General features: G+C 39.2%; 1 protein-coding gene across 4 annotated transcripts in view; it reads right to left on the bottom strand.

The window, feature by feature from the left end:
• Positions 1 to 24,525, bottom strand: part of LOC115184003 (zinc finger protein 710-like) — a 93,301-nt gene that overhangs the window by 14,228 nt on the left and 54,548 nt on the right. For 2 of the 4 annotated variants that reach the window (XM_029745004.1, XM_029745003.1), the window contains 2 exons: positions 10,853 to 12,406; positions 8,949 to 9,140 (listed from right to left, as the gene is read on the bottom strand). In XM_029745004.1, the coding sequence (XP_029600864.1) occupies positions 8,949 to 9,140; positions 10,853 to 12,364 (1,704 nt within the window). In that variant the 5' untranslated portion in view covers positions 12,365 to 12,406. Of the gene's footprint in view, positions 1 to 8,948; positions 9,141 to 10,852; positions 12,407 to 12,916; positions 13,159 to 15,542; positions 15,623 to 24,525 lie in introns of those variants that run through there. The other 2 variants (XM_029745002.1, XM_029745005.1) reach the window with 2 other exon arrangements.

The raw sequence follows: 24,525 nt of genomic DNA, 5'->3' as shown, positions 1-24,525 counted from the left end.
TTTGATTTCACAGAAGTGTGATTGACTTGGAGTTACATTGTGTTGTTTAAGTGTTCCCTTTATTTTTTTGAGCAGTGTATATAAACTCACCAGGTCATATATAATATAATGTGAATATATAAACTCACCAGGTCATATATAATATAATATATAAACTCACCAGGTCATATATAATATATAAACTCACCAGGTCATATATAATATAAATATATAAACTCACCAGGTCATATATAATATAAATATATAAACTCACCGGGTCATATATAAACTCACCAGGTCATATACAATATAATGTGAATATATAAACTCACAAGGTCATATATAATATAATGTGAATATATAAACTCACCAGGTCATATATAATATAATGTGAATATATAAACTCCCAAGGTCATATATAATATAATATATAAGCTCACCAGGTCATATATAATATAATGTGAATATATAAACTCACCAGGTCATATATAATATATAAACTCACCAGGTCATATATAATATAATGTGAATATATAAACTCACCAGGTCATATATAATATAAATATATAAACTCACCAGGTCATATATAATATAAATATATAAACTTACCGGGTCATATATAAACTCACCAGGTCATATACAATATAATGTGAATATATAAACTCACCAGGTCATATATAATATGATGTGAATATATAAACTCACCAGGTCATATATAATATAATATATAAACTCACCAGGTCATATATAATATATAAACTCACCAGGTCATATATAATATATAAACTCACCAGGTCATATATAATATGAATATATAAACTCACCAGGTCATATATAATGTGAATATATAAGCTCACCAGCTCATATATAATATAATGTGAATATATAAACTCACCAGGTCATATATAATATATAAACTCACCAGGTCATATATAATATAATATGAATATATAAACTCACCAGGTCATATATAATAAAATGTGAATATATAAACTCACCAGGTCATATATAATATAATGTGAATATATAAACTCACCAGGTCATATATAATATATAAACTCACCAGGTCATATATAATATAATATATAAACTCACCAGGTCATATATAGTATATAAACTCACCAGGTCATATATAATATAATGTGAATATATAAACTCACCTGGTCATATATAATATATAAACTCACCAGGTCATATATAATATAATGTGAATATATAAACTCACCAGGTCATATATAATATATAAACTCACCAGGTCATATATAATATAAATATATAAACTCACCAGGTCATATATAATATAAATATATAAACTCACCAGGTCATATAATATATAAACTCACCAGGTCATATATAATATATAAACTCACCAGGTCATATATAATATATAAACTCACCAGGTCATATATAATATAATGTGAATATATAAACTCACCAGGTCATATATAATATAATATATAAGCTCACCAGGTCATATATAATATATTGTGAATATATAAACTCACCAGGTCATATATAATATAATGTGAATATATAAACTCACCAGGTCATATATAATATATAAGCTCACCAGGTCATATATAATATAATGTGAATATATAAACTCACCAGGTCATATATAATATATAAACTCACCAGGTCATATATAATATAATGTGAATATATAAACTCACCAGGTCATATATAATATATAAACTCACCAGGTCATATATAATATAATATATAAACTCACCAGGTCATATATAATATAATATATAAACTCACCAGGTCATATATAATATATAAACTCACCAGGTCATATATAATATATAAACTCACCAGGTCATATATAATATAAATATATAAACTCACCAGGTCATATATAATATAAATATATAAACTCACCGGGTCATATATAAACTCACCAGGTCATATATAATATAATGTGAATATATAAACTCACCAGGTCATATATAATATAATGTGAATATATAAACTCACCAGGTCATATATAATATATAAGCTCACCAGGTCATATATAATATAATGTGAATATATAAACTCACCAGGTCATATATAATATAATGTGAATATATAAACTCACCAGGTCATATATAATATAATATATAAGCTCACCAGGTCATATATAATATAAATATATAAACTCACCAGGTCATATATAATATAAATATATAAACTCACCGGGTCATATATAAACTCACCAGGTCATATATAATATAATGTGAATATATAAACTCACCAGGTCATATATAATATAATGTGAATATATAAACTCACCAGGTCATATATAATATATAAGCTCACCAGGTCATATATAATATAATGTGAATATATAAACTCACCAGGTCATATATAATATAATGTGAATATATAAACTCACCAGGTCATATATAATATAATATATAAGCTCACCAGGTCATATATAATATAAATATATAAACTCACCAGGTCATATATAATATAAATATATAAACTCACCAGGTCATATATAATATATAAACTCACCAGGTCATATATAATATAATGTGAATATATAAACTCACCAGGTCATATATAAACTCACCAGGTCATATATAATATAAATATATAAACTCACCAGGTCATATATAATATAAATATTTAAACTCACCAGGTCATATATAATATAAATATATAAACTCACCAGGTCATATATAATATAAATATATAAACTCACCAGGTCATATATAATATAAATATATAAACTCACCAGGTCATATATAATATAAATATATAAACTCACCGGGTCATATATAAACTCACCAGGTCATATACAATATAATGCGAATATATAAACTCACCAGGTCATATATAATATGATGTGAATATATAAGCTCACCAGGTCATATATAATATAATATATAAACTCACCAGGTCATATATAATATAATATATAAACTCACCAGGTCATATATAATATATAAACTCACCAGGTCATATATAATATAATATATAAACTCACCAGGTCATATATAATATAATATATAAACTCACCAGGTCATATATAATATAATGTGAATATATAAACTCACCAGGTCATATATAATATATAAACTCACCAGGTCATATATAATATAATGTGAATATATAAACTCACCAGGTCATATATAATATAATGTGAATATATAAACTCACCAGGTCATATATAATATAAAATATAAACTCACCAGGTCATATATAATATATAAACTCACCAGGTCATATATAATATAAATATATAAACTTACCGGGTCATATATAAACTCACCAGGTCATATACAATATAATGTGAATATATAAACTCACCAGGTCATATATAATATAATGTGAATATATAAGCTCACCAGGTCATATATAATATAACATATAAGTTCACCAGGTCATATATAATATAACATATAAGTTCACCAGGTCATATATAATATAATGTGAATATATAAATTCACCAGGTCATATATAATATAATGTGAATATATAAACTCACCAGGTCATATATAATATATAAGCTCACCAGGTCATATATAATATAATGTGAATATATAAACTCACCAGGTCATATATAATATAATGTGAATATATAAACTCACCAGGTCATATATAATATATAAACTCACCAGGTCATATATAGTATATAAACTCACCAGGTGATATATAATATATAAACATATAAACTCACCAGGTCATATATAATATAATGTGAATATATAAACTCACCAGGTCATATATAATATAATATATAAGCTCACCAGGTCATATATAATATAATGTGAATATATAAACTCACCAGGTCATATATAATATAATATATAAACTCACCAGGTCATATATAATATAATGTGAATATATAAACTCACCAGGTCATATATAATATAAATATATAAACTCACCAGGTCATATATAATATAAATATATAAACTCACCAGGTCATATATAATATAAATATATAAACTCACCAGGTCATATATAATATAAATATATAAACTCACCAGGTCATATATAATATAATGTGAATATATATACTCACCAGGTCATATATAATATAAATATATAAACTCACCAGGTCATATATAATATAAATATATAAACTCACCAGGTCATATATAAACTCACCAGGTCATATACAATATAATGTGAATATATAAACTCACCAGGTCATATATAATATGATGTGAATATATAAGCTCACCAGGTCATATATAATATAATATATAAACTCACCAGGTCATATATAATATAATATATAAACTCACCAGGTCATATATAATATAATGTGAATATATAAACTCAACAGGTCATATATAATATAATATATAAACTCACCAGGTCATATATAATATATAAACATAAACTCACCAGGTCATATATAATATAAATATATAAACTCACCGGGTCATATATAAACTCACCAGGTCATATACAATATAATGTGAATATATAAACTCACAAGGTCATATATAATATAATGTGAATATATAAACTCACCAGGTCATATATAATATAATGTGAATATATAAACTCCCAAGGTCATATATAATATAATATATAAGCTCACCAGGTCATATATAATATAATGTGAATATATAAACTCACCAGGTCATATATAATATAATGTGAATATATAAGCTCACCAGGTCATATATAATGTAATATATAAGCTCACCAGGTCATATATAATATAATGTGAATATATAAACTCACCAGGTCATATATAATATAAATATATAAACTCACCAGGTCATATATAATATAAATATATAAACTCACCAGGTCATATATAATATAAATATATAAACTCACCAGGTCATATATAATATAAATATATAAACTCACCAGGTCATATATAATATAATGTGAATATATATACTCACCAGGTCATATATAATATAAATATATAAACTCACCAGGTCATATATAATATAAATATATAAACTCACCAGGTCATATATAAACTCACCAGGTCATATACAATATAATGTGAATATATAAACTCACCAGGTCATATATAATATGATGTGAATATATAAGCTCACCAGGTCATATATAATATAATATATAAACTCACCAGGTCATATATAATATAATATATAAACTCACCAGGTCATATATAATATAATGTGAATATATAAACTCAACAGGTCATATATAATATAATATATAAACTCACCAGGTCATATATAATATATAAACATAAACTCACCAGGTCATATATAATATAAATATATAAACTCACCGGGTCATATATAAACTCACCAGGTCATATACAATATAATGTGAATATATAAACTCACAAGGTCATATATAATATAATGTGAATATATAAACTCACCAGGTCATATATAATATAATGTGAATATATAAACTCCCAAGGTCATATATAATATAATATATAAGCTCACCAGGTCATATATAATATAATGTGAATATATAAACTCACCAGGTCATATATAATATAATGTGAATATATAAGCTCACCAGGTCATATATAATGTAATATATAAGCTCACCAGGTCATATATAATATAATGTGAATATATAAACTCACCAGGTCATATATAATATTTAAACTCACCAGGTCATATATAATATAATGTGAATATATAAACTCACCTGGTCATATATAATCTCACCAGGTCATATATAATATAATGTGAATATATAAACTCACCAGGTCATATATAATATAATGTGAATATATAAACTCACCAGGTCATATATAATATAATGTGAATATATAAGCTCACCAGGTCATATATAATATATAAGTTCACCAGGTCATATATAATATAATGTGAATATATAAACTCACCAGGTCATATATAAACTCACCAGGTCATATATAATATAATATGAATATATAAACTCACCAGGTCATATATAATATATAAACTCACCAGGTCATATATAATATATAAACTCACCAGGTCATATATAATATAATATATAAACTCACCAGGTCATATATAATATAATGTGAATATATAAGCTCACCAGGTCATTTATAAACTCACCAGGTCATATATAATGTGAATATATAAGCTCACCAGCTCATATATAATATAATGTGAATATATAAGCTCACCAGGTCATTTATAAACTCACCAGGTCATATATAATATAATATATAAACTCACCAGGTCATATATAATATAATGTGAATATATAAGCTCACCAGGTCATTTATAAACTCACCAGGTCATATATAATGTGAATATATAAGCTCACCAGCTCATATATAATATAATGTGAATATATAAACTCACCAGGTCATATATAATATGAATATATAACCTCACCAGGTCATATATAATATAATGTGAATATATGAACTCACCAGGTCATATATAATATAAATATATAAACTCACCAGGTCATATATAATATATAAACTCACCAGGTCATATATAATATATAAACTCACCAGGTCATATATAATATATAAATTTACCAGGTCATATATAATATAATATATAAACTCACCAGGTCATATATAATATAATGTGAATATATAAACTCACCAGGTCATATATAATATTATGTGAATATATAAACTCACCAGGTCATATATAATATAATATATAAACTCACCAGGTCATATATAATATATAAACTCACCAGGTCATATATAATATAAATATATAAACTTACCGGGTCATATATAAACTCACCAGGTCATATACAATATAATGTGAATATATAAACTCACCAGGTCATATATAATATAATATAATATATAAACTCACCAGATCATATATAATATAATATATAAACTCACCAGGTCATATATAATATAATGTGAATATATAAACTCACCAGGTCATATATAATATAATGTGAATATATAAACTCACCAGGTCATATATAATATAATATATAAACTCACTAGGTCATATATAATATATAAACTCACCAGGTCATATTTAATATAAATATATAAACTCACCAGGTCATATACAATATAATGTGAATATATAAACTCACCAGGTCATATATAATATAATGTGAATATATAAACTCACCAGGTCATATATAATATATAAGCTCACCAGGTCATATATAATATGAATATATAAGCTCACCAGGTCATATATAATATAATATATAAGTTCACCAGGTCATATATAAACTCACCAGGTCATATATAATATAATATGAATATATAAACTCACCAGGTCATATATAAACTCACCAGGTCATATATAATATAATATGAATATATAAACTCACCAGGTCATATATAATATATAAACTCACCAGGTCATATATAATATATAAACTCACCAGGTCATATATAATATAATATATAAACTCACCAGGTCATATATAATATAATGTGAATATATAAGCTCACCAGGTCATTTATAAACTCACCAGGTCATATATAATGTGAATATATAAGCTCACCAGCTCATATATAATATAATGTGAATATATAAACTCACCAGGTCATATATAATATGAATATATAAACTCACCAGGTCATATATAATATGAATATATAACCTCACCAGGTCATATATAATATAATGTGAATATATAAACTCACCAGGTCATATATAATATAAATATATAAACTCACCAGGTCATATATAATATATAAACTCACCAGGTCATATATAATATATAAACTCACCAGGTTATATATAATATATAAACTCACCAGGTCATATATAATATAATGTGAATATATAAACTCACCAGGTCATATATAATATGATGTGAATATATAAACTCACCAGGTCATATATAATATAATATATAAACTCACCAGGTCATATATAATATAATATATAAACTCACCAGGTCATATATAATATAATGTGAATATATAAACTCACCAGGTCATATATAATATAATATATAAACTCACCAGGTCATATATAATATATAAACTCACCAGGTCATATTTAATATAAATATATAAACTCACCAGGTCATATATAATATAATGTGAATATATAAACTCACCAGGTCATATATAAACTCACCAGGTCATATATAATATAATATGAATATAGAAACTCACCAGGTCATATATAATATAATATGAATATATAAACTCACCAGGTCATATATAATATAATATATAAACTCACCAGGTCATATATAATATGATGTGAATATATAAACTCACCAGGTCATATATAATATATAAACTCACCAGGTCATATATAATATATAAACTCACCAGGTCATATATAATATGATGTGAATATATAAACTCACCAGGTCATATATAATATATAAACTCACCAGGTCATATATAATATAAATATATAAACTCACCAGGTCATATATAATATAATATATTAACTCATCAGGTCATACATCTGACCTCTGTGATTGCCAACAAGGGTTTTGCCACCAAGTACTAAGTCATGTTTTGCAGAGGGGTCAAATACTTATTTCCCTCATTACAATGCAAATCATTTTATAACATTTTTGACATGCGTTTTTCTGGATTTATTTGTTGTTATTCTGTCTCTCACTGTTCAAATAAACCTACCATTAAAATGATAGACTGATAATTTCTTTGTCAGTGAGCAAACGTTCAAAATCAGCAGGGGATCAAATATTTTTTCCCCTCACTGTAGTGTCTGAAAAAGTAAATTCATTCTTCTCTAGCTAATAAAAACCCGTCTCCCTATGTTCTGAATCAAGCTTGTACTCAGTACAGTAGCCTATGCTTCGGAGGGGGGAGGGGCAGGTAGCCTAAACACAGACAGGTAAAGATTTTCAGCGGACAGGCAGACAGAATACGTTTTTGAGTGACAGCGTGAGGGCTTTGTATAGGCGTTTTGTTGTGGGACTAGAAACAAATGCCTGGAACATAAAATAACGTTATTAACCGGTTCCCATGCTTTTAAAATAACTGTTCTGTTCTGGAACAGTATGAATCACTTTCCTTCCAGGTTCCCTCTGTTATTTTCCGGTTGTGTTCCCTGAACTTGTTCCAACCCTGGATATAAACTCACCTTGCATTTGAAGGGTTTGACGGGCAGGTGGACGATCATGTGTGTTTTGAGCGTCTGTTTCTGGATGAAGCTCTTGAAGCAGATGTGACACTGGAAGGGTCTGATGCTGTTGTGGATCAACATGTGTCTCTTCAGGTTGGCTGACAAGGTGAACTCACGGGAACACACCTCACACTTATGACCCTTCATTCCCTGACCAATAAGAACACAGGAGGACAGTTAGATGGAGGACCACTGACCAATAAGAACACAGGAGGACAGTTAGATGAGGACCACTGACCAATAAGAACACAGGAGGAGAAGTTAGATGAGAACCATTGCAGCAGAATGAACATGAAGTTAGTTACAATTCTGTAAAGAAGCTGAAGGAAAAGCATGACTATATTGGGATCAGACCTAGCTTGGTCAAATACTTCTAAAGGCTTGGTGGTGCTCTTCACTTAACTTGGTTGGCCTGTTTGGGATTATTCCATTCCATTGCACACTAAATCAAGCACAGCTCTAGTAGTGATATGATTCATATGGATCTGAGCCAGGTCTGATTGGGATACATGAAAGATCATGTACTCTTTGTTCAGACAGACAGACACAGGTAGCCTAGCGGTTAAGAGCTGTGGCCCAGTAACCGAAAGATCGCTAGTTCGAATCCCCGAGTCGGCAAGGTTGAAAAGTCTGCTGTTCTACCCTTGAGCAAGGCAGTTACCCCCAACAACTGCTCCCCGGGCGCCAATGACGTGGATGAAGGCAGTTACCCCCAACAACTGCTCCCCGGGCGCCAATGACGTGGATGAAGGCAGCCCCCCCCACCTCTCTGATTCAGCTTTGAAAGTCACTGAGCTCTTCAGTAAGGAAATTCCATTTAAAATGTGTGTCTATGGAGATTGCATGGCTGTGCACTCAATTTTATACACCTGTCAGCAACTGGTGTGGCTGAAATAGCTGATTCCAATAATTTGAAAGGGTGTCCACATACTTTTGGCCATGTAGTGTACCTCTTGGCCTTGTAGTGTGTGAGGGTGTGCTGGCGGAGGGTTATGGTTAGGGGTCAAGGGTCAGAGTTAGGTACCTTGTGTGTGACCTGACCCCTCCTGTCTCAGCCTCCAGTATTTATGCTGCAGTAGTTTATGTGTCGGGGGGCTAGGGTCAGTCTGTTATATCTGGAGTATTTCTCCAGTGTCCTGTGTGAATTTAAATATGCTCTCTCTAATTCTCTCTTTCTCTCTCTCGGGGGACCTGAGCCCTAGGACCATGCCTCAGGACTACCTGGCTTGATGACTCCTTGCTGTCCCCAGTTCACCTGGCCGTGCTGCTGCTCCAGTTTCAACTGTTCTGCCTGCGGCTATTGAACCCTGACCTGTTCACCGGACGTGCTACCTGTCCCAGACCTGCTGTTTTCAGCTCTCTAGAGACAGCAGGAGCGGTAGAGATGCTCTGAATGATCGGCTATGAAAAGCCAACTGACATTTACTCCTGAGGTGTTGACCTGTTGCACCCTCTACAACCACTGTGATTATTATTATTTGACCCTGCTGGTCATTTATGAACATTTGAACATCTTGGCCATGTTCTGTTATAATCTCCACCCAGCACAGCCAGAAGAGGACTGGCCACCCCTCATAACCTGGTTCCTCTCTAGGTTTTGGCCTTTCTAGGGAGTTTTTCCTAGCCACCGTGCTTCTACACCTGCATTGCTTGCTGTTTGGGGTTTTAGGCCGGGTTTCTGTACAGCACTTTGTGACATCAGCTGATGTAAGAAGGGCTATATAAATAAATTTGATCTGATTTGTGAGGGCGTGTTGGTGGAGGGTTATGGTTAGGGGTCAAGGGTCAGAGTTAGGTACCTTGTGTGTGAGGGCGTGTTGGTTGAGGGTTATGGCTAGGGGTCAAGGGTCAGAGTTAGGTACCTTGTGTGTGAGGGCGTGCTGGCGGAGGTGGTGCAGCTGGACAAACTCCAGCCCGCAGTGGGAACAGGAGTACGGCCGAGGACTCTGGTGTTTCAGTAGATGATTCTGCAGCTGGCTGCGGTAGGTGAAGGACTTGTTGCACTCTGTACACTGGTAACTAGTCGGTCCCTGGTGGCTGGTCTGGTGGCGCTTCAGATGGGCGTAGGTGGGGAACTCCATGCCACACTGAGAACACACGTGGCAGCGCCCGCGCTCGTGTTTGGTCTCGTGGGCGCGGAGCTCGCTGGGGTAGGCGAAGCCGCGGCGACAGAAGCGGCAGCTGTAAGGTTTGACGTCGGTGTGCTGCAGCATGTGTCTCTTCAGGTGGGAGGTCTGGGTGAAGCCCTTCTTACACACGGTGCATTTATGAGGCCTAGTTCCCTGGTGGGTGAGCAGGTGGGTCTGGAGGTGGCTGGGCTGTTTAAACAGCTTCCCACAGTGGGGGCAGGCGTGGGGCTTGATGCCCTGGTGACCCAGGATGTGAGTTACCAGGTTGTACTTGGAGGTGTAAGACTTTTCACACATACGACACTTCCATCTCTTCAGCCCCTCCCCCATGTCCACGCAGTACGACTCATCTATCTGGATGTTGATGTCTAGACGGTCAACCCTCCGGCCGTGGTGACGATGGGCCCCTCCTCTTCCTGCTCCTCCTCTTCCTCCCACCCCCTGCTCCAGCTGGTTGCCCCACATCATACCCTGGCTGTTCTCATGGTAGACCTCCCCCCCCTCGTACCCCCCCACCTCGCTGGACTGGAAGTAGCTGCTGATAGTCTCCTCCTGTCCTCCTTTCATCAGGCTGTTTCCCTGCTCTCCCTCTCCCTCCTCCTCCTCCTCCTCCCCCCTTGCTCTCTCCTGATTCCCTAGCCCCCTCTGCCCCTGCAGGCCTCGGTGCCCCGGATCCCCTTTATGGCTGTGGCCGGCCTGGGAGTGTGTGTGAGGATGTGTGTTAGCCTGCTGGCTGGACATGTCTCTGTCACACTCGGCACAGCCTTTTTGGGCGGCGGCACGGAGAGAGGCGGGGTCAACCTGGACCAATCCACCTCTAGTAGTAGCCAGGTTGTTCAGCATGTGAACACAGGACGTCAGGCCAGTGATAACCCCCTCTCCTTTCACTTGGGATGACCCGTCCACAGGCACTCCAGCATGGCGCTCGGGCCCTACCATCTTCCCCTCGGGGGGTGGTCCGTGCCGCCACCTCTGGCTACAGCTGGGCTGCATGTTTCCGTCTTCAGGCAGGTTGTCTCCCAGGTAATCTCCGTTAGCTCCTATCAGCTGATCAGCGTATTCGTAATCCACCCCCTCTACAGGCAGGGCAGGAGACTCTTTAGGTTCTCCTGTGTAGAAGCCATTAGGAGCGATGGTAGCACCAAACACCTCATTCTGAGAGATGAGCCCCAGAACAGCAGCCTGGGCTAGAGACAGAACCACCACAGGATCAGTCTGAGTGCCAGAATCAACCTGTCTGGCCATAGCCCTGGGCTCACATCTAACCAGGCGCCTGCTGGCTTCCTCCTGAGACACAAACAGGGAGAGAGACAAGGTTAGTACTGCAGTCAACACATCTTTACAATCTACGATGTTGATCACAGAGATAGCAGCAGAGTCAGTGAGGAGAGAATTCATCAATAATATCACCTCTAAGCCCCTGGTCACCCATCATCAATAATATCACCTATCATCAATAATATCACCCATCATCAATAATATCACCTCTCAGCCCCTGGTCACCCATCATCAATAATATCACCCATCATCAATAATATCACCTCTCAGCCCCTGGTCAACCATCATCAATAATATCACCCATCATCAATAATATCACCCATCAGCCCCTGGTCACCCATCATCAATAATATCACCCATCATCAATAATATCACCCATCAGCCCCTGGTCACCCATCATCAATAATATCACCCATCATCAATAATATCACCCATCAGCCCCTGGTCACCCATCATCAATAATATCACCCATCAGCCCCTGGTCAACCATCATCAATAATACCAATAACAGCAACTCAACTGAGGTAGCCTATTAAGAGCGTTGGCCAGAAACTGAAAGGTTGTTGGTTCGAATCCCAGAGGCAACTAGGTGAAGAATCTGTCGACGTGCCCTTGAGCAATGCACTTAACCCTAATTGCTCCTGTAATTCATTCTGGATAAGAGCGTCTGCTAAATGACTAACATGTAAAATGACGAGAGGCGTATTAGGAATCTTGATAGAGGAGTTAGCGAGCGAACGTTGGTCAACTGAGTTGAACTCGGGATAACAGGTGACATGAAAGAGGCTCACCTTTTAGTCAGCCAATTTCTATGGCAAAGAAACCTTCAGAACGAACCTGCTCCGGGAGAAACTATCTCAGGGCTGTCAGTTATGCTGAATGAAGTGTTGGAGCTGTGTGTTGAAGACCAACCAAATCAGATCCCCATTCACAACCCTTTACTTTAGATTCATCTACATTCTATACCGATCCATAATATCATCTGACTTCAATCCACACAGCTGCAAAACACACACAGTAAGAAGACTACAACTACACTTTCATGGTAACATAATGTTGTCCTTACATGATAATATGGTATGGTAACAGATCTGGTCTGAGAACAGCTCCACTCAATGTTGTCCTTACATGATAATATGATATGGTAACAGATCTGGTCTGAGAACAGCTCCACTCAATGTTGTCCTTACATGATAATATGATATGGTGACAGATCTGGTCTGAGAACAGCTCCACTCAATGTTGTCCTTACATGATAATATGATATGGTGACAGATCTGGTCTGAGAACAGCTCCACTCAATGTTGTCCTTACATGATAATATGATATGGTAACAGATCTGGTCTGAGAACAGCTCCACTCAATGTTGTCCTTACATGATAATATGATATGGTAACAGATCTGGTCTGAGAACAGCTCCACTCAATGTTGTCCTTACATGATAATATGATATGGTAACAGATCTGGTCTGAGAACAGCTACACTCAATGTTGTCCTTACATGATAATATGGTATGGTAACAGATCTGGTCTGAGAACAGCTCCACTCAATGTTGTCCTTACATGATAATATGGTATGGTAACAGATCTGGTCTGAGAACAGCTCCACTCAATGTTGTCCTTACATGATAATATGATATGGTGACAGATCTGGTCTGAGAACAGTTAGAGAGAGAGACTGAGAGAGTCAGAGAGAGACGACAGAGAGAGAGAGACGACAGAGAGAGGACAGAGAGAGGACAGAGAGAGAGACGACAGAGGACAGAGAGAGAGACGACAGAGAGAGAGAGAACAGACACAGAGAGTGAGAGAAAGAAGAAGGGGGGAGGAAAATGAAAGTGGGTGATGGAGGGGAGGGGAGAAAGAGAGAGAAGGAAAAAGAGGGAGGGAGAAAGGGAGAGAGAAGGAAAGAGGGAGGGAGAAAGGGAGAGAGAAGGAAAGAGAGGGAGAAAGGGAGAGAGAAGGAAAGAGAGTGGGAGGGAGAGAGAGAATGAAAGAGGGGGAGGGAGAGAGAGAATGAAAGAGGGGGAGGGAGAGAGAGAATGAAAGAGGGGGAGGGAGAGAGAGAATGAAAGAGGGGGAGGGAGAGAGAGAATGAAAGAGGGGGAGGGAGAGAGAGAATGAAAGAGGGGGAGGGAGAGAGAGAATGAAAAGAGGGGGAGGGAGAGAGAGAATGAAAAGAGGGGGAGGGAGAGAGAGAATGAAAAGAGGGGGAGGGAGAGAGAGAATGAAAAGAGGGGGAGGGAGAGAGAGAATGAAAGAGGGGGAGGGAGAGAGAGAATGAAAGAGGGGGAGGGAGAGAGAGAATGAAAGAGGGGGAGGGAGAGAGAGAATGAAAGAGGGGGAGGGAGAGAGAGAATGAAAGAGGGGGAGGGAGAGAGAGAATGAAAAGAGGGGGAGGGAGAGAGAGAATGAAAAGAGAAAGACACTGGAGAGAAAAGAGGAAGGGAGGGCAGAGAATGAGAGTGAGAGGGTGAAAGAGGCGGGAGGGGGAGAGGGAGGCAGTGAGCAAACAAAAAAGAGAGGAAAGGGAGGGGGAGAGAAAAGGGAGGGGAGAGGGAGTGAGCAAGCAAGAGAGAGGGAGAGATAGAAATGACTAAATGAAAGGCAGACAAAATGAAAGATTAAATCGTGTAGAGAGAAAGAGAGAGAGAGCAAGAAACAGAGACAGAGACAGAGACAGAGAGAGAGAGTACAAAATGAAAGATTAGATCATGAAGAAAGAGAGAGAGAGCAAGAGACAGAGCAAGAGACAGAGAGAGCGAGAGACAGACAGAGAGCGAGAGACAGAGAGAGAGATTACAAAATGAAAGATTAGATCATGAAGAAAGAGAGAGAGAGAGCAAGAGAGAGAGAGCGAGAGACAGAGAGAGCGAGAGACAGAGACAGAGAGATGACAAAATAAAAAATTAAATCATGAAGAAAGAGAGCGAGATGAAAGAGCTTTAAACAGACATTTGATGCTGTTGGGATGAAATATGGAGAAAGGTTTCACCTAAAAGGAGGGAGAACGTTTTAAACAACAACTATCACATGTTCTCCTTCTCAACTCAAACTGTTCCAACTAACTACCACTAAACCAAACTACTGAACACACCAAAGGTAAATGTTAACCTTAATCCTGTGGTTACCAGCCCAGAACTCACCACATTCTTCCTGTTGTGATGTTTCAGGTGCTTCAAGGACCTCATTCTCCAGACAGAGAGACAGAGAGTCTCAGAGACAGAAGAGAGGAAGTGTTCTGCTGCTATTTATACTCAGGAAGGAGGAGGCGGGCCTTCTGGCTCCTCCCCCTACCACGGAGTCTCTCTCTCTCTCCCTCTCTCCCCTCTCCCTCCCTCCCTCCCTCCCTCCCTCCATGACAGACTGACCAGGTGAAAACTATGATCCCTTATTGATGTCACTTGTTAAATCAAAATCAAATCAAACTGTGTCACATGCGCCGAATACAACAACTGTAGACCTTACAGTGAAATGTTTACTTACAAGCCTTTAACCAACAGTGCAGTTCAAGAAAGAGTTAAGAAAATATTTACCAAATAAACTAAAGTAAAAGATTTGAAAAAGTACCACAAAATAACAATGTAGAGGCTATATACAGGGGGTACAGGTTAGTAGAGGTCATTTGTACATGTACCCTCTGTAGCTGCCATACCAGGCGGCAATGCAACAGGTCAGGATGCTCTCCATCAGTCCACTTCAATCAGTGTAGATGAAGGGGAGGAGACAGGTTCAAAAAGATGTTGAAGCCTTAAGACAATGGAGACATGGATTGTGTACGTAGTGTGCCATTCAGATGGTATGGGCAAGACAAAGTGCCTTTGATGGCCACTGGCACTCTGGAGAACTGTGCTCTTCACGGATGATTCCCGGTTTGAACTCCGGTTTGAACTGTACCGGGCAACTGGTAGTGTTTTGTGGGCCAGCGGTTTGCCAATGTCAACGTTGTGAACAGAATGCCCCATGGTGGCGGTGGGGTTATGGTATGGGCTGGCATAAGCTACGGACAACGAACACAATTCCATTTTATCGATGGCAAGTTGAATGCACAGAGATACCGTGATGAGATCCTGAGGCCCATTGTCATGTTATTCATCCACCACCATCACCTCATGTTTCAGTATGATAATGTACAGCCTGTCTGTCCTGTCCAGTCCATCACCTCATGTTTCAGTATGATAATGCACAGCCTGTTTGTCCTGTCCATCACCTCATGTTTCAGCATGATAATGCACAGCCTGTCTGTCCTGTCTAGTCCATCACCTCATGTTTCAGTATGATAATGTACAGCCTGTCTGTCCTGTCCAGTCCATCACCTCATGTTTCAGCATGATAATGCATAGCCTGTCTGTCCTGTCCAGTCCATCACCTCATGTTTCAGTATGATAATGCACAGCCTGTTTGTCCTGTCCAGTCCATCACCTCATGTTTCAGTATGATAATGCACAGCCTGTTTGTCCTGTCCAGTCCATCACCTCATGTTTCAGCATGATAATGCACAGCCTGTTTGTCCTGTCCATCACCTCATGTTTCAGTATGATAATGTACAGCCTGTCTGTCCTGTCCAGTCCATCACCTCATGTTTCAGTATGATAATGCACAGCCTGTTTGTCCTGTCCATCACCTCATGTTTCAGTATGATAATGCACAGCCTGTCTCTCCTGTCTAGTCCATCACCTCATGTTTCAGTATGATAATGTACAGCCTGTCTGTCCTGTCCAGTCCATCACCTCATGTTTCAGCATGATAATGCATAGCCTGTCTGTCCTGTCCAGTCCATCACCTCATGTTTCAGTATGATAATGCACAGCCTGTCTGTCCTGTCCATCACCTCGTGTTTCAGTATGATAATGCAAAGCCTGCTTGTCCTGTCCAGTCCATCACCTCATGTTTCAGTATGATAATGCACAGCCTGTTTGTCCTGTCCAGTCCATCACCTCATGTTTCAGTATGATAATGCACAGCCTGTTTGTCCTGTCCAGTCCATCACCTCATGTTTCAGTATGATAATGCACAGCCTGTTTGTCCTGTCCAGTCCATCACCTCATGTTTCAGCATGATAATGCACAGCATGTTTGTCCTGTCCATCACCTCTTGTTTCAGCATGATAATGCACAGCCTGTCTGTCCTGTCCATCACCTCATGTTTCAGTATGATAATGCACAGCCTGTCTGTCCTGTCCAGTCCATCACCTCATGTTTCAGCATGATAATGCACAGCCTGTCTGTCCTGTCCAGTCCATCACCTCATGTTTCAGTATGATAATGCACAGCCTGTCTGTCCTGTCCATCACCTCATGTTTCAGTATGATAATGCACAGCCTGTTTGTCCTGTCCAGTCCATCACCTCATGTTTCAGTATGATAATGCACAGCCTGTTTGTCCTGTCCAGTCCATCACCTCATGTTTCAGTATGATAATGCACAGCCTGTTTGTCCTGTCCAGTCCATCACCTCATGTTTCAGCATGATAATGCACAGCCTGTCTGTCCTGTCCAGTCCATCACCTCATGTTTCAGTATGATAATGCACAGCCTGTCTGTCCTGTCCATCACCTCGTGTTTCAGTATGATAATGCACAGCCTGTTTGTCCTGTCCAGTCCATCACCTTATGTTTCAGTATGATAATGCACTGCCTGTTTGTCCTGTCCAGTCCATCACCTCATGTTTCACCATGATAATGCACAGCCTGTCTGTCCTGTCCATCACCTCGTGTTTCAGTATGATAATGCACAGCCTGTTTGTCCTGTCCAGTCCATCACCTCATGTTTCAGTTTGATAATGCACAGCCTGTCTGTCCTGTCCAGTCCATCACCTCATGTTTCAGTATGATAATGCACAGCCTGTTTGTCCTGTCCAGTCCATCACCTCATGTTTCAGTATGATAATGCACAGCCTGTTTGTCCTGTCCAGTCCATCACCTCATGTTTCAGCATGATAATGCACTGCCTGTTTGTCCTGTCCATCACCTCATGTTTCAGCATGATAATGCACAGCCTGTTTGTCCTGTCCAGTCCATCACCTCATGTTTCACCATGATAATGCACAGCCTGTCTGTCCTGTCCAGTCCATCACCTCATGTTTCAGTATGATAATGCACAGCCTGTCTGTCCTGTCCATCACCTCGTGTTTCAGTATGATAATGCACAGCCTGTTTGTCCTGTCCAGTCCATCACCTCATGTTTCAGTATGATAATGCACAGCCTGTTTGTCCTGTCCAGTCCATCACCTCATGTTTCAGTATGATAATGCACGGCCCCATGTTGCAAAGATCTGAACACAATTCCTGGAAGCTGAAAATGTCCCAGTTCTTCCATGGCCTGCATACTCAGACATGTCACTCATTGAGCATGTTTGGGATTGAAGACAAGTGGCACAACATTCCACAGGTCCCAATCAACAGCCTGAGAAACTCTATGTGAAGGAGAAGTGTCGCGCTGAACGAGGCAAATGGTGGTCGCAGACTTGTTTACGCTGCTGTGCGTTTTTGTTGCCGATCTTACTTTGCTACCTAACGGTTTTTACTTTTTCATTACCGTATATTTTTACTTTTTACCCTCACTCAACTTTTTTCATTCAACTTTCTTACCCCAGAGGTTTTATCTGGACATGGTTCGTCAGGACTTCAAACAGCCGAAGCTAAGTAACATTAACATGATGCCTTCTAATTGCAGTCGTTGTACTTATAATATACAGGAGAACGATCGCCTTACGGCAAGGATAGCTGTGCTGCAAGCCCAGCTTCAGACGCAATCGTTAGGCAAGGGTAATTTCAGTGTAGGAAAGGATGAAACAGCGTCTGTGCCACCAGCAAGTACAGATAGTAACGTTAGTATAAACCCCCTCGCACGGTTCCCCGCAGCCGGACAACTTTCTCATGGCTTCTGGAGGGAAACGCTGTAGGAATGCTCAACCGGTGTCGCTTATTCAGCCGACAGAAACTTTCAACCGGTTCTCCCCATTAAGTGAGTCGGAGTCGGAGGCCGAGACTTCTCTGGTCTCTACTCCTCCCGCTGTGGGGTCTGAGACGCCGACGGCTCCCACCATTAGCTCTGACAAATTGAAAACCCTAGTCATTGGCGACTCCATTACCCGCAGTATTAGACTTAAAACGAATCATTCAACGATCATACACTGTTTACCAGGGGGCAGGGCTACCGACGTTAAGGCTAATCTAAAGACGGTGCTGGCTAAAGCTAAAACTGGCGAGTGTAGAGAGTATAGAGATATTGTTATCCACGTCGGCACCAACGATGTTAGGATGAAACAGTCAGAGGTCACCAAGCGCAACATAGCTTCAGTGTGTAAATCAGCTAGAAAGATGTGTCGGCATCGATTAATTGTCTCTGGCCCCCTCCCAGTTAGGGGGAGTGATGAGCTCTACAGCAGAGTCTCACAACTCAATCGCTGGATGAAAACTGTGTTCTGCCCCTCCCAAAAGATAGAATTTGTAGATAATTGGCCCTCTTTCTGGGACTCACCCACAAACAGGACCAAGCCTGGCCTGTTGAGGAGTGACGGACTCCATCCTAGCTGGAGGGGTGCTCTCATCTTATCTACGAACATAGACAGGGCTCTAACTCCTCTAGCTCCAGAATGAAATAGGGTGCAGGCCAGGCAGCAGGCTGTTAGCCAGCCTGCCAGCTTAGTGGAGTCTGCCATTAGCACAGTCAGCGTAGTCAGCTCAGCTTTCCCCATTGAGACCGTGTCTGTGCCTCGATCTAGGTTGGGCAAAATTAAAAATGGCGGTGTTCGCTTTAGTAATCTCACTAGTATAAAGACCTCCTCCATTCCTGCCATTATTGAAAGAGATTGTGATACTTCACATCTCAAAATTGGGTTACTTAATGTTAGATCCCTCACTTCCAAGGCAGTTATAGTCAATGAACTAATCACTGATCATAATCTTGATGTGATTGGCCTGACTGAAACATGGCTTAAGCCTGATGAATTTACTGTGTTAAATGAGGCCTCACCCCCTGGTTACACTAGTGACCATACCCCCCATGCATCCGGCAAAGGCGGAGGTGTTGCTAACATCTACGATAGCAAATTTCAATTTACAAAAAAAAATACAATTACGTTTTCGTCTTTTGAGCTTCTAGTCATGAAATCTATGCAGCCTACTCACTCACTTTTTATAGCTACTGTTTACAGGCCTCCTGGGCCATATGCAGTGTTCCTCACTGAGTTCCCTGAATTCCTATCGGATCTTGTAGTCATAGCAGATAATATTCTAATTTTTGGTGACTTTAACATTCACATGGAAAAGTCCACAGACCCACTCCAAAAGGCTTTCGGAGCCATCATCGACTCAGTGGGTTTTGTCCAACATGTCTCTGGACCTACTCACTGCCACAGTCATACTCTGGACCTAGTTTTGTCCCATGGAATAAATGTTGTGGATCTTAATGTTTTTCCTCATAATCCTGGATTATCGGACCACCATTTTATTGCGTTTACAATTGCAACAAATAATCTGCTCAGACCCCAACCAAGGAGCATTAAAAGTCGTGCTATAAATTCTCAGACAACCCAAAGATTCCTTGATGCCCTTCCAGACTCCCTCTGCCTACCCAAGGACGTCAGAGGACAAAAATCAGTTAACCACCTAACCGAGGAACTCAATTTAACCTTGCGCAATACCCTAGATGCAGTTGCACCCCTAAAAATTAAAAACATCTGTCATAAGAAACTAGCTCCCTGGTATACAGAAAATACACGAGCTCTGAAGCAAGCTTCCAGAAAATTGGAACGGAAATGGCCCCACACCAAACTGGAAGTCTTCCGACTAGCTTGGAAAGACAGTACCGTGCAGTATCGAAGAGCCCTCACTGCTGCTCGATCATCCTATTTTTCCAACTTAATTGAGGAAAATAAGAACAATTCGAAATTTCTTTTTGATACTGTCGCAAAGCTAACTAAAAAGCAGCATTCGCAAATGGAGGATGGCTTTCACTTCAGCAGTAATACATTTATGAACTTCTTTGAGGAAAAGATCATGATCATTAGAAAGCAAATTACGGACTCCTCTTTAAATCTGGGTATTCCTCCAAAGCTCCATTGTCCTGAGTCTGCACAACTCTGCCAGGACCTTGGCTCAAGGGAGATACTAAAGTGTTTTAGTACTATATCTCTTGACACAATGATGAAAATAATCATGGCCTCCAAACCCTCAAGCTGCATACTGGACCCTATTCCAACTAAACTACTGAAAGAGCTGCTTCCTGTGCTTGGCCCTCCTATGTTGAACATAATAAACGGTTCTCTATCCACCGGATGTGTACCAAGCTCACTAAAAGTGGCAGTAATAAAGCCTCTCTTGAAAAAGCCGAATCTTGACCCAGAAATTATAAAAAACTATCGGCCTATATCGAATCTTCCATTCCTCTCAAAAATTTTAGAAAAAGCTGTTGCACAGCAACTCACTGCCTTCCTGAAGACAAATAATGTATACGAAACGCTTCAGTCTGGTTTTAGACCCCATCATAGCACTGAGACTGCACTTGTGAAGGTGGTAAATGACCTTTTAATGACATCAGCCCGAGGCTCTGCATCTGTCCTCGTGCTCCTAGATCTTAGTGTCGCTTTTGATACCATCGATCACCACATTCTTTTGGAGAGATTGGAAACCCAAATTGGTCTACATGGACAAGTTCTGGCCTGGTTTAGATCTTATCTGTCGGAAAGATATCAGTTTGTCTCTGTGAATGGTTTGTCCTCTGACAAATCAATTGTAAATTTCGGTGTTCCTCAAGGTTCCGTTTTAGGACCACTATTGTTTTCACTATATATTTTACCTCTTGGGGATGTCATTCGAAAACATAATGTTAAATTTCACTGCTATGCGGACGACACACAGCTGTACATTTCAATGAAACATGGTGAAGCTCCAAAATTGCCCTCGCTAGAAGCCTGTGTTTCAGACATAAGGAAGTGGATGGCTGCAAACTTTCTACTTTTAAACTCGGACAAAACAGAGATGCTTGTTCTAGGTCCCAAGAAACAAAGAGATCTTCTGTTCAATCTGACAATTAATCTGGATGGTTGTACAGTCGTCTCAAATAAAGGACCTCGGTGTTACTCTGGACCCTGATCTCTCTTTTGAAGAACATATCAAGACTGTTTCAAGGACAGCTTTTTTCCATCTACGTAACATTGCAAAAATCAGAAACTTTCTGTCCAAAAATGACGCAGAAAATTAATCCATGCTTTTGTTACTTCTAGGCTGGACTACTGCAATGCTCTACTTTCCGGCTACCCGGATAAAGCACTAAACAAACTTCAGTTAGTGCTAAATACGGCTGCTAGAATCCTGACTAGAACCAAAAAATTTGATCATATTACTCCAGTGCTAGCCTCCCTACACTGGCTTCCTGTTAAGGCAAGGGCTGATTTCAAGGTTTTACTGCTAACCTACAAAGCATTACATGGGCTTGCTCCTACCTATCTTTCCGATTTGGTCCTGCCGTACATACCTACACGTACGCTACGGTCACAAGACGCAGGCCTCCTAATTGTCCCTAGAATTTCTAAGCAAACGGCTGGAGGTAGGGCTTTCTCCTATAGAGCTCCATTTTTATGGAATGGTCTGCCTACCCATGTGAGAGACGCAGACTCAGTCTCAACCTTTAAGTCTTTACTGAAGACTTATCTCTTCAGTAGGTCCTATGATTAAGTGTAGTCTGGCCCAGGAGTGTGAAGGTGAACAGAAAGGCTGGAGCAACGAACCGCCCTTGCTGTCTCTGCCTTGCCGGTTCCCCTCTTTTCACTGGGATTCTCTGCCTTTAACCCTATTACAGGGGCTGAGTCACTGACTTACTGGTGTTCTTCCATGCTGTCCATGGGAGGGGTGCGTCACTTGAGTGGGTTGAGTCACTGACGTGGTCTTCCTGTCTGGGTTGGCGCCCCCCCCTTGGGTTGTGCCATGGCGGAGATTTTTGTGGGCTATACTCGGCCTTGTCTTCGGACGGTAAGTTGGTGGTTGTAGACATCCCTCTAGTGGTGTGGGGGCTGTGCTTTGGCAAAGTGGGTGGGGTTATATCCTGCCTGTTTGGCCCTGTCCGGGGGTATCATCGGATGGGGCCACAGTGTCTTCTGATTCCTCCTGTCTCAGCCTCCAGTATTTATGCTGCAGTAGTTTATGTGCCGGGGGCTAGGGTCAGTCTGTTTCATCTGGAGTATTCTCTTGTCTTATCCGGTGTCCTGTGTGAATTTAAATATGCTCTCTCTAATTCTCTCTTTCTTTCTTTCTCTCGGAGGACCTGAGCCCTAGGACCATGCCTCGGGACTACTTGGCATGATGACTCCTTGCTGTCCCCAGTCCACCTGGCCATGCTGCTGCTCCAGTTTCAACTGTTCTGCCTGCGGCTACGGAACCCTGACCTGTTCACCGGACGTGCTTGTTGCACCCTTGACAACTACAATGATTATTATTATTATTTGACCATGCTGGTCATTAATGAACATTTTAACATCTTGACCATGTTCTGTTATAATATCCACCCGTCACAGCCAGAAGAGGACTGGCCACCCCTCATAGCCTGGTTCCTCTCTAGGTTTCTTGCTAGGTTTTTGGCCTTTCTAGGGAGTTTTTCCTAGGGAGTTTTTCCTAGCCACCGTGCCTCTTTCACATGCATTGCTTGCTGTTTGGGGTTTTAGGCTGGGTTTCTGTACAGCACTTTGAGATTTCAGCTGATATACGAAGGGCTATATAAATACATTTGATTTGATTTGATTTTGATTTGGTCACACCAGATACTGACTGGTTTTCTGATCCACGCCTCTACCTTTTTGTTAAGGTATCTGTGGCCAACAGATGCATGTCTGTATTCCCAGTCATGTGAAATCCAGAGATTAGGGTCTAATGAATTCATTTACACTGATTTCCTTATGAACTGTAACTCAGTAGCATATTTGAAATTGCGCAGCGGTCTAAGGCACTACAGTCCCTGGTTCGAATCCAGGTGGTATCACATCCGGCTGTGATTGGGAGTCCCATAGGGCGGCGCACAACTGGCAAAGCATCTCCGGGAAGGTCGTCATTGTAAATAAGAATTTGTTCTTAACTGACTTGCCTAGTTAAACAAAGTTAAATAACGTTGAACTATGGAGTCCCATAGGGCGGCTGA

Source organism: Salmo trutta, unplaced genomic scaffold (genome assembly GCF_901001165.1).
Source record: "Salmo trutta unplaced genomic scaffold, fSalTru1.1, whole genome shotgun sequence".
NCBI lineage: Eukaryota > Metazoa > Chordata > Actinopteri > Salmoniformes > Salmonidae > Salmo > Salmo trutta.
This window is presented reverse-complemented; position numbering and strand designations above follow the sequence as displayed.